General features: G+C 47.2%; 1 protein-coding gene and 1 long non-coding RNA gene across 3 annotated transcripts in view; one reads left to right on the plus strand and one right to left on the minus strand.

Moving 5' to 3' along the window:
- TMEM255B (transmembrane protein 255B) overlaps nt 1–12,318 on the minus strand; it is a 661,659-nt gene that overhangs the window by 253,910 nt on the left and 395,431 nt on the right. For both annotated transcript variants that reach the window (XM_069637126.1, XM_069637127.1), the window contains one exon: nt 11,893–11,978. In XM_069637126.1, the coding sequence (XP_069493227.1) occupies nt 11,893–11,978 (86 nt within the window). The remainder of the gene's footprint in view (nt 1–11,892; nt 11,979–12,318) is intronic.
- The window catches only part of LOC138526410 (uncharacterized), a 136,444-nt gene that overhangs the window by 32,848 nt on the left and 91,278 nt on the right, over nt 1–12,318 (plus strand). The window contains exon 2 of the long non-coding RNA XR_011283571.1: nt 12,169–12,271. This is a non-coding gene — a long non-coding RNA (uncharacterized lncRNA). The remainder of the gene's footprint in view (nt 1–12,168; nt 12,272–12,318) is intronic.

Genomic DNA, 12,318 nt, shown 5'->3' on the forward strand with positions numbered 1-12,318 from the left:
GGAAGGCACCGGGTGGGCGGGCTTGCTAAGTGGGGAAAAAGAGCTGCAACCAAGAAGGTACCAGGTGGGCGGGGCTTAGGACAGGTGACCAGCATCCACTTGCACCTGCTCCCCATCTGCAAAGGAAGAGAGGCTGGAGGGCTCCTTAAGTAGGGAAAAAGAGCGGCAAACAGGAAGGCACCAGGTGGGTAGGGCTTGCTAAGAGGGGAAAAAGAGCGGCACCCAGGAAGGCACCAGGTGGGCGGGACTTAGGCCAGGTGACCAAGATCCACTTGCACCTGCTTCCATCTGCAAAGTAAAAGAGGCTGGAGGGCTCCTTAAGTAGGGAAAAAGAGTGGCAACCCGGAAGGCACCAGGTGGGCAGGGCTTGCTAAGAGGGGAAAAAGAGCGGCAACCAGGAAGGCACCAGGTGGGTGGGACTTAGGCCAGGTGACCAAGATCTACTTGCACCTGCTCCACATTTGCAAAGTAAAAGAGGCTGGAGGGCTCCTTAAGTAGGGATAAAGAGCAGCAACCAGGAAGGCACCAGGTGGGCGGGGCTTGCTAAGTGGAGAAAAATAGCAGCAACCATGAAGGTACCAGGTGGACGGGGCTTAGGCCAGGTGACCAAGATCCACTTGCACCTGCTTCCCATCTGCAAAGTAAAAGAGGCTGGAGGGCTCCTTAAGTAGGGAAAAAGAGCGGCAACCAGGAAGGCACCGGGTGGGCGGGCTTGCTAAGTGGGGAAAAAGAGCTGCAACCAGGAAGGCACCAGGTGGGCGGGGCTTAGGACAGGAGACCAACATCCACTTGCACCTGCTCCCCATCTGCAAAGGAAAAGAGTTTGGGGGCTCTTTAAGTAGGAAAAAAGAGCGGCAACTAGGAAGGCACCAGGTGGGCAGGGCTTGCTAAGAGGGGAAAAAGAGCGACAACCAGGAAGGCACCAGGTGGGCGGGACTTAGGCCAGGTGACCAAGATCCACTTGCACCTGCTACCCATCTGCAAAGGAAAAGAGACTGGAGGGCTCCTTATGTAGGGAAAAAGAGCGGCAACCAGGAAGGCACCAGGTGGGCAGGGCTTGCTAAGAGGGGAAAAAGAGCGGCAACCTGGAAGGCACCAGGTGGGTGGGACTTAGGCCAGGTGACCAAGATCCACTTGCACCTGCTTCCATCTGCAAAGTAAAAGAGGCTGGAGAGCTCCTTAAGTAGGGAAAAAGAGTGGCAACCCGGAAGGCACCGGGTGGGCGGGCTTGCTAAGTGGGGAAAAAGGGCTGCAACCAGGAAGGCACCAGGTGGGCGGGACTTAGGCCAGGTGACCAAGATCCACTTGCACCTGCTTCCATCTGCAAAGTAAAAGAGGCTGGAGGGCTACTTAAGTAGGGAAAAAGAGTGGCAACCCGGAAGGCACCAGGTGGGCGGGGCTTGCTAAGTGGACAAAAAGAGCAGCAACCATGAAGGTAACAGGTGGACGGGACTTAGGCCAGGTGACCAAGATCCACTTGCACCTGCTTCCATCTGCAAAGTAAAAGAGGCTGGAGGGCTCCTTAAGTAGGGAAAAAGAGTGGCAACCCGGAAGGCACCGGGTGGGCGGGCTTGCTAAGTGGGGAAAAAGGGCTGCAACCAGGAATGCACTAGGTGGGTGGGACTTAGGCCAGGTGACCAAGATCCACTTGCACAAGCTCCCCATTTGCAAAGGAAAAGAGGCTGGAGGGCTCCTTAAGTAGGGAAAAAGAGCAGCAACCAGGAAGGCACCAGGTGGGCGGGGCTTGCTAAGTGGAGAAAAAGAGCAGCAACCATGAAGGTACCAGGTGGACGGGGCTTAGGCCAGGTGACCAAGATCCACTTGCACCTGCTTCCCATTTGCAAAGTAAAAGAGGCTGGAGGGCTCCTTAAGTAGGGAAAAAGAGCAGCAACCAGGAAGGCATCAGGTGGGTAGGGCTTGCTAAGAGGGGAAAAAGAGCAGCAACCAGGAAGACATCAGGCGGGCGGGACTTAGGCCAGGTGACCAAGATCCACTTGCACCTGCTCCCCATTTGCAAAGGAAAAGAGGCTGGAGGGCTCCTTAAGTGGGGAAAAAGAGCGGCAACCAGGAAGGCACTAGGTGGGCGGGGCTTGCTAAGTGGGGAAAAAGAGCAGCAGCCAGGAAGGTACCAGGTGGCTGGGGCTTAGGCCAGGTGACCAAGATCCACTTGCACCTGCTTCCCATCTGCAAAGTAAAAGAGGCTGGAGGGCTCCGTAAGTAGGGAAAAAGAGCGGCAACCCGGAAGGCACCAGGTGGGCACGGCTTGCTAAGAGGGGAAAAAGAGCGGCAACCAGGAAGGCACCAGGTGGGTGGGACTTAGGCCAGGTGACCAAGATCTACTTGCACCTGCTCCCCATTTGCAAAGTAAAAGAGGCTGGAGGGCTCCTTAAGTAGGGATAAAGAGCAGCAACCAGGAAGGCACCAGGTGGGCGGGGCTTGCTAAGTGGAGAAAAATAGCAGCAACCATGAAGGTACCAGGTGGACGGGGCTTAGGCCAGGTGACCAAGATCCACTTGCACCTGCTTCCCATCTGCAAAGTAAAAGAGGCTGGAGGGCTCCCTAAGTAGGGAAAAAGAGCGGCAACCAGGAAGGCACCGGGTGGGCGGGCTTGCTAAGTGGGGAAAAAGAGCTGCAACCAGGAAGGCATCAGGTGGGCGGGGCTTAGGACAGGTGTATCCACTTGCACCTGCTGCCCATCTGCAAAGGAAAAGAGGCTGGAGGGCTCCTTAAGTAGGGAAAAAGAGCAGCAACCTGGAAGGCACTAGGTGGGTAGGGCTTGCTAAGAGGGGAAAAAGAGCGCCAACCAGGAAAGCACCAGGTGGGCGGGACTTAGGCCTGGTGACCAAGATCCACTTGCACCTGCTCCACATTTGCAAAGGAAAAGAGGCTGGAGGGCTCCTTAAGTAGGGAAAAAGAGCGGCAACCAGAAAGGCACAAGGTGGGCGGGGCTTGCTAAGTGGGGAAAAAGAGCAGCAACCAGGAAGGTACCAGGTGGCTGGGGCTTAGGCCAGGTGACCAAGATCTACTTGCACCTGCTTCCCATCTGCAAAGTAAAAGAGGCTGGAGGGCTCCTTAAGTAGGGAAAAAGAGCGACAACCAGGAAGGCACCGGGTGGGCGGGCTTGCTAAGTGGGGAAAAAGAGCTGCAACCAAGAAGGTACCAGGTGGGCGGGGCTTAGGACAGGTGACCAGCATCCACTTGCACCTGCTCCCCATCTGCAAAGGAAGAGAGGCTGGAGGGCTCCTTAAGTAGGGAAAAAGAGCGGCAAACAGGAAGGCACCAGGTGGGTAGGGCTTGCTAAGAGGGGAAAAAGAGCGGCACCCAGGAAGGCACCAGGTGGGCGGGACTTAGGCCAGGTGACCAAGATCCACTTGCACCTGCTTCCATCTGCAAAGTAAAAGAGGCTGGAGGGCTCCTTAAGTAGGGAAAAAGAGTGGCAACCCGGAAGGCACCTGGTGGGCGGGCTTGCTAAGTGGGGAAAAAGGGCTGCAACCAGGAAGGCACCAGGTGGGCGGGACTTAGGCCAGGTGACCAAGATCCACTTGCACCTGCTTCCATCTGCAAAGTAAAAGAGGCTGGAGGGCTCCTTAAGTAGGGAAAAAGAGTGGCAACCCGGAAGGCACCGGGTGGGCGGGCTTGCTAATTGGGGAAAAAGGGCTGCAACCAGGAAGGCACCAGGTGGGTGGGACTTAGGCCAGGTGACCAAGATCCACTTGCACAAGCTCCCCATTTGCAAAGTAAAAGAGGCTGGAGGGCTCCTTAAGTAGGGAAAAAGAGCAGCAACCAGGAAGGTACCGGGTGGGCGGGCTTGCTAAGTGGGGAAAAAGAGCTGCAACCAGGAAGGCACAAGGTGGGCGGGGCTTAGGACAGGTGACCAAGATCCACTTGCACCTGCTCCCCATCTGCAAAGGAAAAGAGGCTGGAGGGCTCCTTAAGTAGGGAAAAAGAGCAGCATCCAGGAAGGCACCGGGTGGGCGGGCTTGCTAAGTGGGGAAAAAGAGCAGCAACCTGGAAGGCACTAGGTGGGTGGGGCTTAGGACAGGTGTATCCACTTGCACCTGCTCCCCATTTGCAAAGGAAAAGAGGCTGGAGGGCTCCTTAAGTAGGGAAAAAGAGCAGCAACCTGGAAGGCACTAGGTGGGTAGGGCTTGCTAAGAGGGGAAAAAGAGCGGCAACCAGGAAAGCACCAGGTGGGCGGGACTTAGGCCTGGTGACCAAGATCCACTTGCACCTGCTTCACATTTGCAAAGGAAAAGAGGCTGGATGGCTCCTTAAGTAGGGAAAAAGAGCGGCAACCAGGAAGGCACAAGGCGGGCGGGGCTTGCTAAGTGGGGAAAAAGAGCAGTAACCAGGAAGGTACCAGGTGGCTGGGGCTTAGGCCAGGTGACCAAGATCCACTTGCACCTGCTTCCCATCTGCAAAGTAAAAGAGGCTGGAGGGCTCATTAAGTAGGGAAAAAGAGCGACAACCAGGAAGGCACCGGGTGGGCGGGCTTGCTAAGTGGGGATAAAGAGCTGCAACCAAGAAGGTACCAGGTGGGCGGGGCTTAGGACAGGTGACCAGCATCCACTTGCACCTGCACCCCATCTGCAAAGGAAAAGAGGCTGGAGGGCTCCTTAAGTAGGGAAAAAGAGCGGCAACCAGGAAGGCACCAGGTGGGTAGGGCTTGCTAAGAGGGGAAAAAGAGCAGCAACCAGGAAGGCACCAGCTGGGCGGGACATAGGCCAGCTGACCAAGATCCACTTGCACCTGCTCCCCCTTTGCAAAGGAAAAGAGGCTGGAGGGATCCTTAAGTAGGGAAAAAGAGCGGCAACCAGGAAGGCACCAAGTGGGCAGGGCTTGCTAAGTGGGGAAAAAGAGCGGCAACCAGGAAGGCACCAGGTGGCTGGGGCTTAGGCCAGGTGACCAAGATCCACTTGCACCTGCTTCCATCTGCAAAGTAAAAGAGGCTGGAGAGCTCCTTAAGTAGGGAAAAAGAGTGGCAACCCGGAAGGCACCGGGTGGGCGGGCTTGCTAAGTGGGGAAAAAGGGCTGCAACCAGGAAGGCACCAGGTGGGCGGGACTTAGGCCAGGTGACCAAGATCCACTTGCACCTGCTTCCATCTGCAAAGTAAAAGAGGCTGGAGGGCTACTTAAGTAGGGAAAAAGAGTGGCAACCCGGAAGGCACCAGGTGGGCGGGGCTTGCTAAGTGGACAAAAAGAGCAGCAACCATGAAGGTAACAGGTGGACGGGACTTAGGCCAGGTGACCAAGATCCACTTGCACCTGCTTCCATCTGCAAAGTAAAAGAGGCTGGAGGGCTCCTTAAGTAGGGAAAAAGAGTGGCAACCCGGAAGGCACCAGGTGGGTAGGGCTTGCTAAGAGGGGAAAAAGAGCAGCAACCAGGAAGGCACCAGCTGGGCGGGACATAGGCCAGCTGACCAAGATCCACTTGCACCTGCTCCCCCTTTGCAAAGGAAAAGAGGCTGGAGGGATCCTTAAGTAGGGAAAAAGAGCGGCAACCAGGAAGGCACCAAGTGGGCAGGGCTTGCTAAGTGGGGAAAAAGAGCGGCAACCAGGAAGGCACCAGGTGGCTGGGGCTTAGGCCAGGTGACCAAGATCCACTTGCACCTGCTCCCCATCTGGGGCTGGATATCTCCCCAAATAAAGCCATCAACTCTCAAACAACTAGTAGAAGTGGTACAAGGACAAGCGACAATAAAGCAAAGGCCTGGTCAATGTTGCCCGAAATACTAAATCAAGTATTCGAGAAATTGGGCAAAGGGGAGGATTCTCTCTAGCCGCACAAGAATGGAGATCTGTGACATGGAATACCAGAGGCCCCAATTCATTCAGAACAAAGGACATGAGACTCTTCCTTTTTGGTCAACATGACTTGATAATGCTAGAGGAGACTTTGCTGACCGAGCCCTTCCAGATAGATGGCTTCCCAACTTTTCATCAATTGGTCTTACATAAAAACTGTGACAAACCTTGAGGAGGTCTGGTAATAGCCGTTCGTAATTCTTGTTGCATGGATTCAGTGCTGATCCCTACAAACACGAGGGGTATACTGGCAGTGAGGTTGAACCTCATTCGGAAAACCATACAGAAAACAGTGGTGATAGTGAATTTCTACTGGAATGAACAAGGGACCAATTTAGAAGCATTTCTGGAAGGGCTGGCTGAACTACTCCTAGAAATAAGAACGAGTAAAGGGGCTCCAGAAGTGCTTCTAGAGGGGGATTTAAACTCTCAATGTATCACCACCAATAAGCAGAAGGGAAGCAATGGGAAGAAAAGTGGTTTGGGAAAAGACGAGCAATGGTTGCATTTTTTAGCAGAGTGGTGGAATCTGGTTATGGCAAATAGTACCATGAGGGGTAATGTCCCCCCGGCTTTGACATGGAAGCGGGGAGCTACAAGTTCAATACTGGATAATGTTTTTCTGTCCCCCTGTTTATTTGCCCTCTGTGAGAAGATTCAAGTTTGGGAGGGTGGCACAAGTGACCATAGTAAAATCTCTGGATCAATAAATTGTGCTTTCCCTGTGGTTCATATAGGTCTCTGCCCCGATGTGTCTTTAAATGAAGGCAAGAATATATTAAGTTTTAAGGGGGGGGGGCAAAGCTAAATGTAGATCTATCTAGAAAATGTGGTAGTATGAATGACGAAGCTCACGCCTTCTAACCTTCAAGCCTTCCTTTGGACAGGTTAGCAGCCGAAAGCTTGATCCACTATCCAACATTTAAATCACCTACATTCGTTTGATGAAGAGGTATGTGGGAGAAAGAGATTACTACGGAAAGCTTTAATGGCCCTAATAACTTCTTCATTGGATCAGCAGGCCTATAGGCTAAAGAAAAAACCTCCACAAGATGAATATAAAAATTGGATACAGGGCCAGAAACATCTACGCCATCAGAATGATGGGGACGCCATGCTTAGAGCTTTGGGCAAGGGGAACTCACAACATTTCTGGTCTCTTATTAACTCGTCAGAGAGTTTCCAACCCTCAGCCTTGAACAATGTGATAGGAGAGAAGGAGTGGTGTAACCATTTTGCCACTGTTTATAAGAAGCCTCTGAATGCTCCTGCAAGGAAAGAGAGTGCTAGCCCATGGCATTTTGAGATATCGGAGGAGGTGATTTTAAAGCAAATTACTAAATCGTCCTCCTCCAGGGTATCTGGCCCTGATTGGGCTTTCCAATGCCATAATGAAGAGTAATGCAGCAACCTGGGCTACAGTCCTGGGAAATATTTTTGAGGAGATTTTAAGGGGTAAACGTCTGGCTATATCCTGGAAGTCAGCTATAGTCATTCCAATTTATAAGGGTGGCGAGCGGGCGAATCCAGGGAATTACCACCCGATCGTACTCCTAGATGCTGAGATTAAGATTTTCTCAGGGCTGATATTGAGAGAACTGGAGGAATGGTCAAATAAACATAAGATCTTATCAAAGGCCAACAGAGGTTTCAGAAGGGAGCAATCCACGCCCTTGAATGGCCTTGTTTTTAATTTAGCAGGTGAAAACTCATGGGTAAAGGGAAGTTCCTGCACTGGACGGAGCCTGGATTGATTTATCAAAGGCATTCGATACAGTGTGTAGAGAATGCCTCTGGGCTAAACTCGATGCCCGGCTAAAATTGAATGCAGCAGGCCAGTTGTTAGACCCAGTAAGGGTAGAGCGATGGGTAAGACAGGGTTGCCTTCTAGTGCCTATCCTTTTTAACCACTATTTGGCTGACCTAGATAGAAGCTTGGCTCCTGTGGCATTAATCAGTCCCAAAATTGGAAGCACTCGTATTAGTTGGTTGGCTTATGCCAACGACATAGTCCTCCTTGACTATTCCCCGGTAGGCCTAAAATGCCTTTTAAGAGCTCTTTGGAAGCATGCAGAGCTAAACGAACTTGAGATCAATGGAAAGAAATCAAAAATAATGTATTTATTTATTTATTTTGACATTTGTAAAGTGCACATAAACCTGAGGCATCTAGCCGCAGGTTTTTGAAAGTTCTGCAAAAAAGTACATACATACATGCGTAGTAAGGTATAGATTAATAGTTCTGTTCAGAGTAATGCATACAGTAAAACAGTGCTGGGGAGAGTAGATATTTCAGGCAGAATTGTGAGAGAGAATTTTCTTTAGCCGCTCTTGTGTGAAAAGCCAGGTTTTCAAGTTTTTACGGAAGGACCAAAAGGAAGATTCAGATCTTAATCAAGATGCCAGAGCATTCCAGTGTTTGGCCACTACCACTGGGAAACTGCTACCCCCTGCTTTCTTTAGTTTGAATCTGGGTATAGTGAGTAAATCTGTGATCTAAGTAAATAATGATCTGCAAAAGGCCGGGGAAAACGGTTGGTAGGTTAAAATGAGTTCTGGGGAAGAAGGGATACCCATAGTGAAGCAGGTAACCTACTTGGGTTTCAAACTCAATTTTACAGACCGTCCCAACCAAAATTAAACCTAGATCTAGACGATAAGTCTAAAGGCTTAGCAAGTCAGATGAGGAACATTCTTAAATCCTATTGCAAGTTTTCCTTGGAACCCCTACTGAAATTCTACATCGCAACGGTATTGCTGGCGCTTATTTATGGGATTAATATGAAACCTTTGTTCTGGGAGACTAACTGAGCAAAAGTGTAGGGTCACCTATGGAAAAAGGCCCTGGGCTTGCCACTATCCCTGTAGCAAGCCTAAGATTTGAATTGGGGCTTTCATCATTGAGAATGCATGTACAGTGGTGCATCATCTCATTATGTAGGTCGATCATAGTCCCACAGGCCAATTCTCTCTATGAAATATCGATGCCATATAAGGTTTGAACTCCTCAGGGCTCATGACAAAGATAAAATTGGATGCCACCCTGTTTAACTTATATCACGCTGATTTCCTCCAAAATGTGAATACCACTAACATGAATGATATCAAGTTAGGTAAAATCATGCTAAGATGGCTGGGATATGCTGACGACCTTATTTTGCTTGACTATACGCCCAAAGGTCTACAGGTAAAACTGAATGAACTCGAAAAGTACGCAAATGCTAATAATCTTGCTGTGAATATTAGCAAGACTAAAATTATGAAGTTTGAAATACAGTCAGCTAATAAGAAGAGATATACTGGTGGGTGGAAACTAAACGAACAACAGATTGAAGTAGTTCACGAATAGAAATATCTAGGAGTTATCATAGACGACAAGCTTACATGGAAGACACACTGGATAGAAACTAAAGGAAATGTATGACTGCAACTATGGCATTGAGCAAGTTCATAGGCAATCAGGGTACTTACTCTGTCGCAACAGTTGTAAAACTATACTCAGCCAAAATTGTTTCATGTTTGATATATGGTGCAGAAATCTGGAGCAGCAAATTTGGTAACAATATGGATAAATTTGAAGCCAAGATGTTAAGAATTCTGTTGCGAATGCCAAAAACATTACCATATGAATACATGTTACTAAAATGCGATATACTGAGTACAAGAAGTACAACTGTCCTCCGCCATACTATATGCGAAACTTACTCGACTCACTAACGATACTTTTATAGTACGAATGATGGAGCAATATAAGGAAATAGACCGCAAAATAGATTTTAAAACAATAGACAGATGGAGATTAAATTACCTCCAACTGATCAAAAATGAGACTCACTGCTGGCTACTATACTCTGTAGCCCAGATAAAAAATAAATTGAAAAACTGATTTGGGAACTAGATAGAGAACAAAAAATAGTAAATCTGGCAACTAAATTGAACAGTGGAACATATATAGAGTATATCAAAATGAGGACGATGAAACCTAAATACCAGATGTCATACCCAAATTGCTCTACCATTCGATGGTACCTCTTGTTCAAATTTAATGCATGTGAGGTTTTAGAAATACTAGGGGTGCGAGTGGGAATCCCCCGCGAACTTAGATTTTGTCGACTCTGTGGTACCAACGTTCTTGAATCAGCATACCACATTTTATTTGAGTGTGAAAGTTTGCAAACAATACGTAGTCAAAGTCTGATGAAATATGATAACTCTATGAATATGTGCAATATGCGTAGTGTATGGGTGAAGCTAGGTGAAGGAAACGATGCAAATTTAATTTTCTACTTAATTAAATTGTATGTGATGATTTTAGTAATTTTAAAAGACCTGTCTCAGGATATTTTATACTATTAAATGTGTAATGAATAGTGAAGTATTTGAAAAAGGATACACCCAAGAGATGTATATATTTAGCAAGTGTTTTAGATGTGATGTATGTGATAAAAAAAATATGTAAAACTGAATTGTTATATACATATTATCAATAAATAAATAAATAAAGATAAAATTGCAGGTGGTAAAAATTCTGTCGGAGTGTGAAAGCGATATTGATTGGTTTATCTCTAATCCACTGCACACCAAGAAATTGCTGAAAAGAGCGGATTCGATTCGTACCATAGATAAAATGTGTCTTGAATCTTGCCGAAATCCTTTCTTACAATTTATAAGCAAATGGGAATAGTTCCAAGACAGCCCAAAATGTAGACATTAATTTTTGAGGATACATCTCAATCCTGTGCCAACCGGGGAGGTCTTAATGACACAGGGTGATGGTTATGCAAGTGGGATAGGGTGCCCACTGTGTAAGGAAAATATAGTCCAATCCCTTAAGCAAATTGTGCTGCAGTACAGCGGAACATGGGAGGTTAGGAGACAATGGTTGTGTGCAATAGATAGAGACGATATGTTGCACTAGAAAATGTTCTGGGATAAATTGAATGCAGGTGAAGATCCTTCTTTAACCATTCAAGTGATCCAGGTACTTCACGCCCTGGGATTCATAGATAAAGCTAGGTCATAGGTTATCATAGCAAGAGATGATCAAATGATACAGTTGTTTTAATAAGAGGAGACCCTGCAAAACACTCTAGTGTAACGTAAGGTAGCCATGAAATGATTCTTTTTTTACTTCTATTTAAAATTGAAGGTTAAATATTGTTCTATATTCATATGGTATTATTCACCAAATTAAGTCACATACCCACATCTCCTCGCAAGCAGAGGTTTCTGACATATAGGGGAAAGGAGATCATTTATAACATAGCTACAGCTCTTAACGACCAGTAGTGCTGGAGCAGCCCATGCCATTTACATGCATATCCAGTCACAGGCCCTGCTCGGACCTATTGACCGTTCAGTTATCCAGTCAGCTGAGGCCTAAACAGTCAGTTCTATTCAGTGAAAGTTGAGCATACGCAGCTTGGAGCTTATAAAATGCATGTTGGATTCATATAACACAATTTCAATAAATGAAACCCCACCATGCAAAGCATCTAGTCCTACATCAAATGTACTAAAGGAATACGCAAAGCAGATATTGTTGTAACATTAATAAACTATGGCTCATTTAAATGCCTTTTGTACATTCACATGTTATGCTTATATGACTCTTCTGCAAAATTACATTTTTAAAAAAGCTTTTATCATCATTTGGCTACTTTTGTTTACAGGTGGTTGAATTATCTGTAGTTGTTTAAGCCACAATTGGTAGTAAAATCAAAACTTTATTGGGAGGATAATACAAGTAGAGATATAGTACAGGGGAAAAGATGTGGTACAAAGTAGGAGTGGGTAAAAACCAATGGCTCAGCGGGGCGGAATATATCGTACTGGAGAACTTCAGTCATTCTAGGCCTTTAACTTTGCTTGCTGCGGAATGGTAAATGTCACATTATAATGTGAAATAGGTTAGTGCAGAGCCATTAAAAAGCACAACAGACGTCAAACTTTGTTGTTCTTTAATGTGGAGCAAATGATCACCAGTCAAACGTTTTGCTGGCCCAAAAACGTTTCGATAATCCAGCTCTGGAAGTGCACTAGCGAAGATCTTCTCGGCTTGTCTGTATGGTGCAGGAGTGTACTTACTTCTCACAGTTGTACAGGTCACAGCAGTAACATGTGTGGCTTTTCACTCTTAACTTGCAAACGCTGTTAAATTTCTGGCATGTTACCTGTGAAGCGAAAAGGTATAATTTTAGCTGTTTGTCAAGTCAATACTATAGGAATGTCAACATTACTGTTAGTGACTTGGAATTATTGTAATGTTTCTCAACATTGTGGGTCAAATTCTAAATACAGGGACATGACAAAAAATACAATGCAGTTCACAATTGGTTAAACTTGTAATGTTTGATATTATAGATTTCTTGGTTAATGAGAGAGTTCCTGCACTTATACATTGACAAACGGATGAAAAACACCCTGAATACGATGGAGAGGAATGGCGGCATGCACTGGCAACTGGGTGAGAAAAGCATCACATTATGGGGCAGTAGAATGACTGGAGAAAGG

Source organism: Ambystoma mexicanum, chromosome 7p, assembly GCF_040938575.1.
Source record: "Ambystoma mexicanum isolate Mex_15411 chromosome 7p, UKY_AmexF1_1, whole genome shotgun sequence".
Classification (NCBI taxonomy): Eukaryota; Metazoa; Chordata; class Amphibia; order Caudata; family Ambystomatidae; genus Ambystoma; species Ambystoma mexicanum.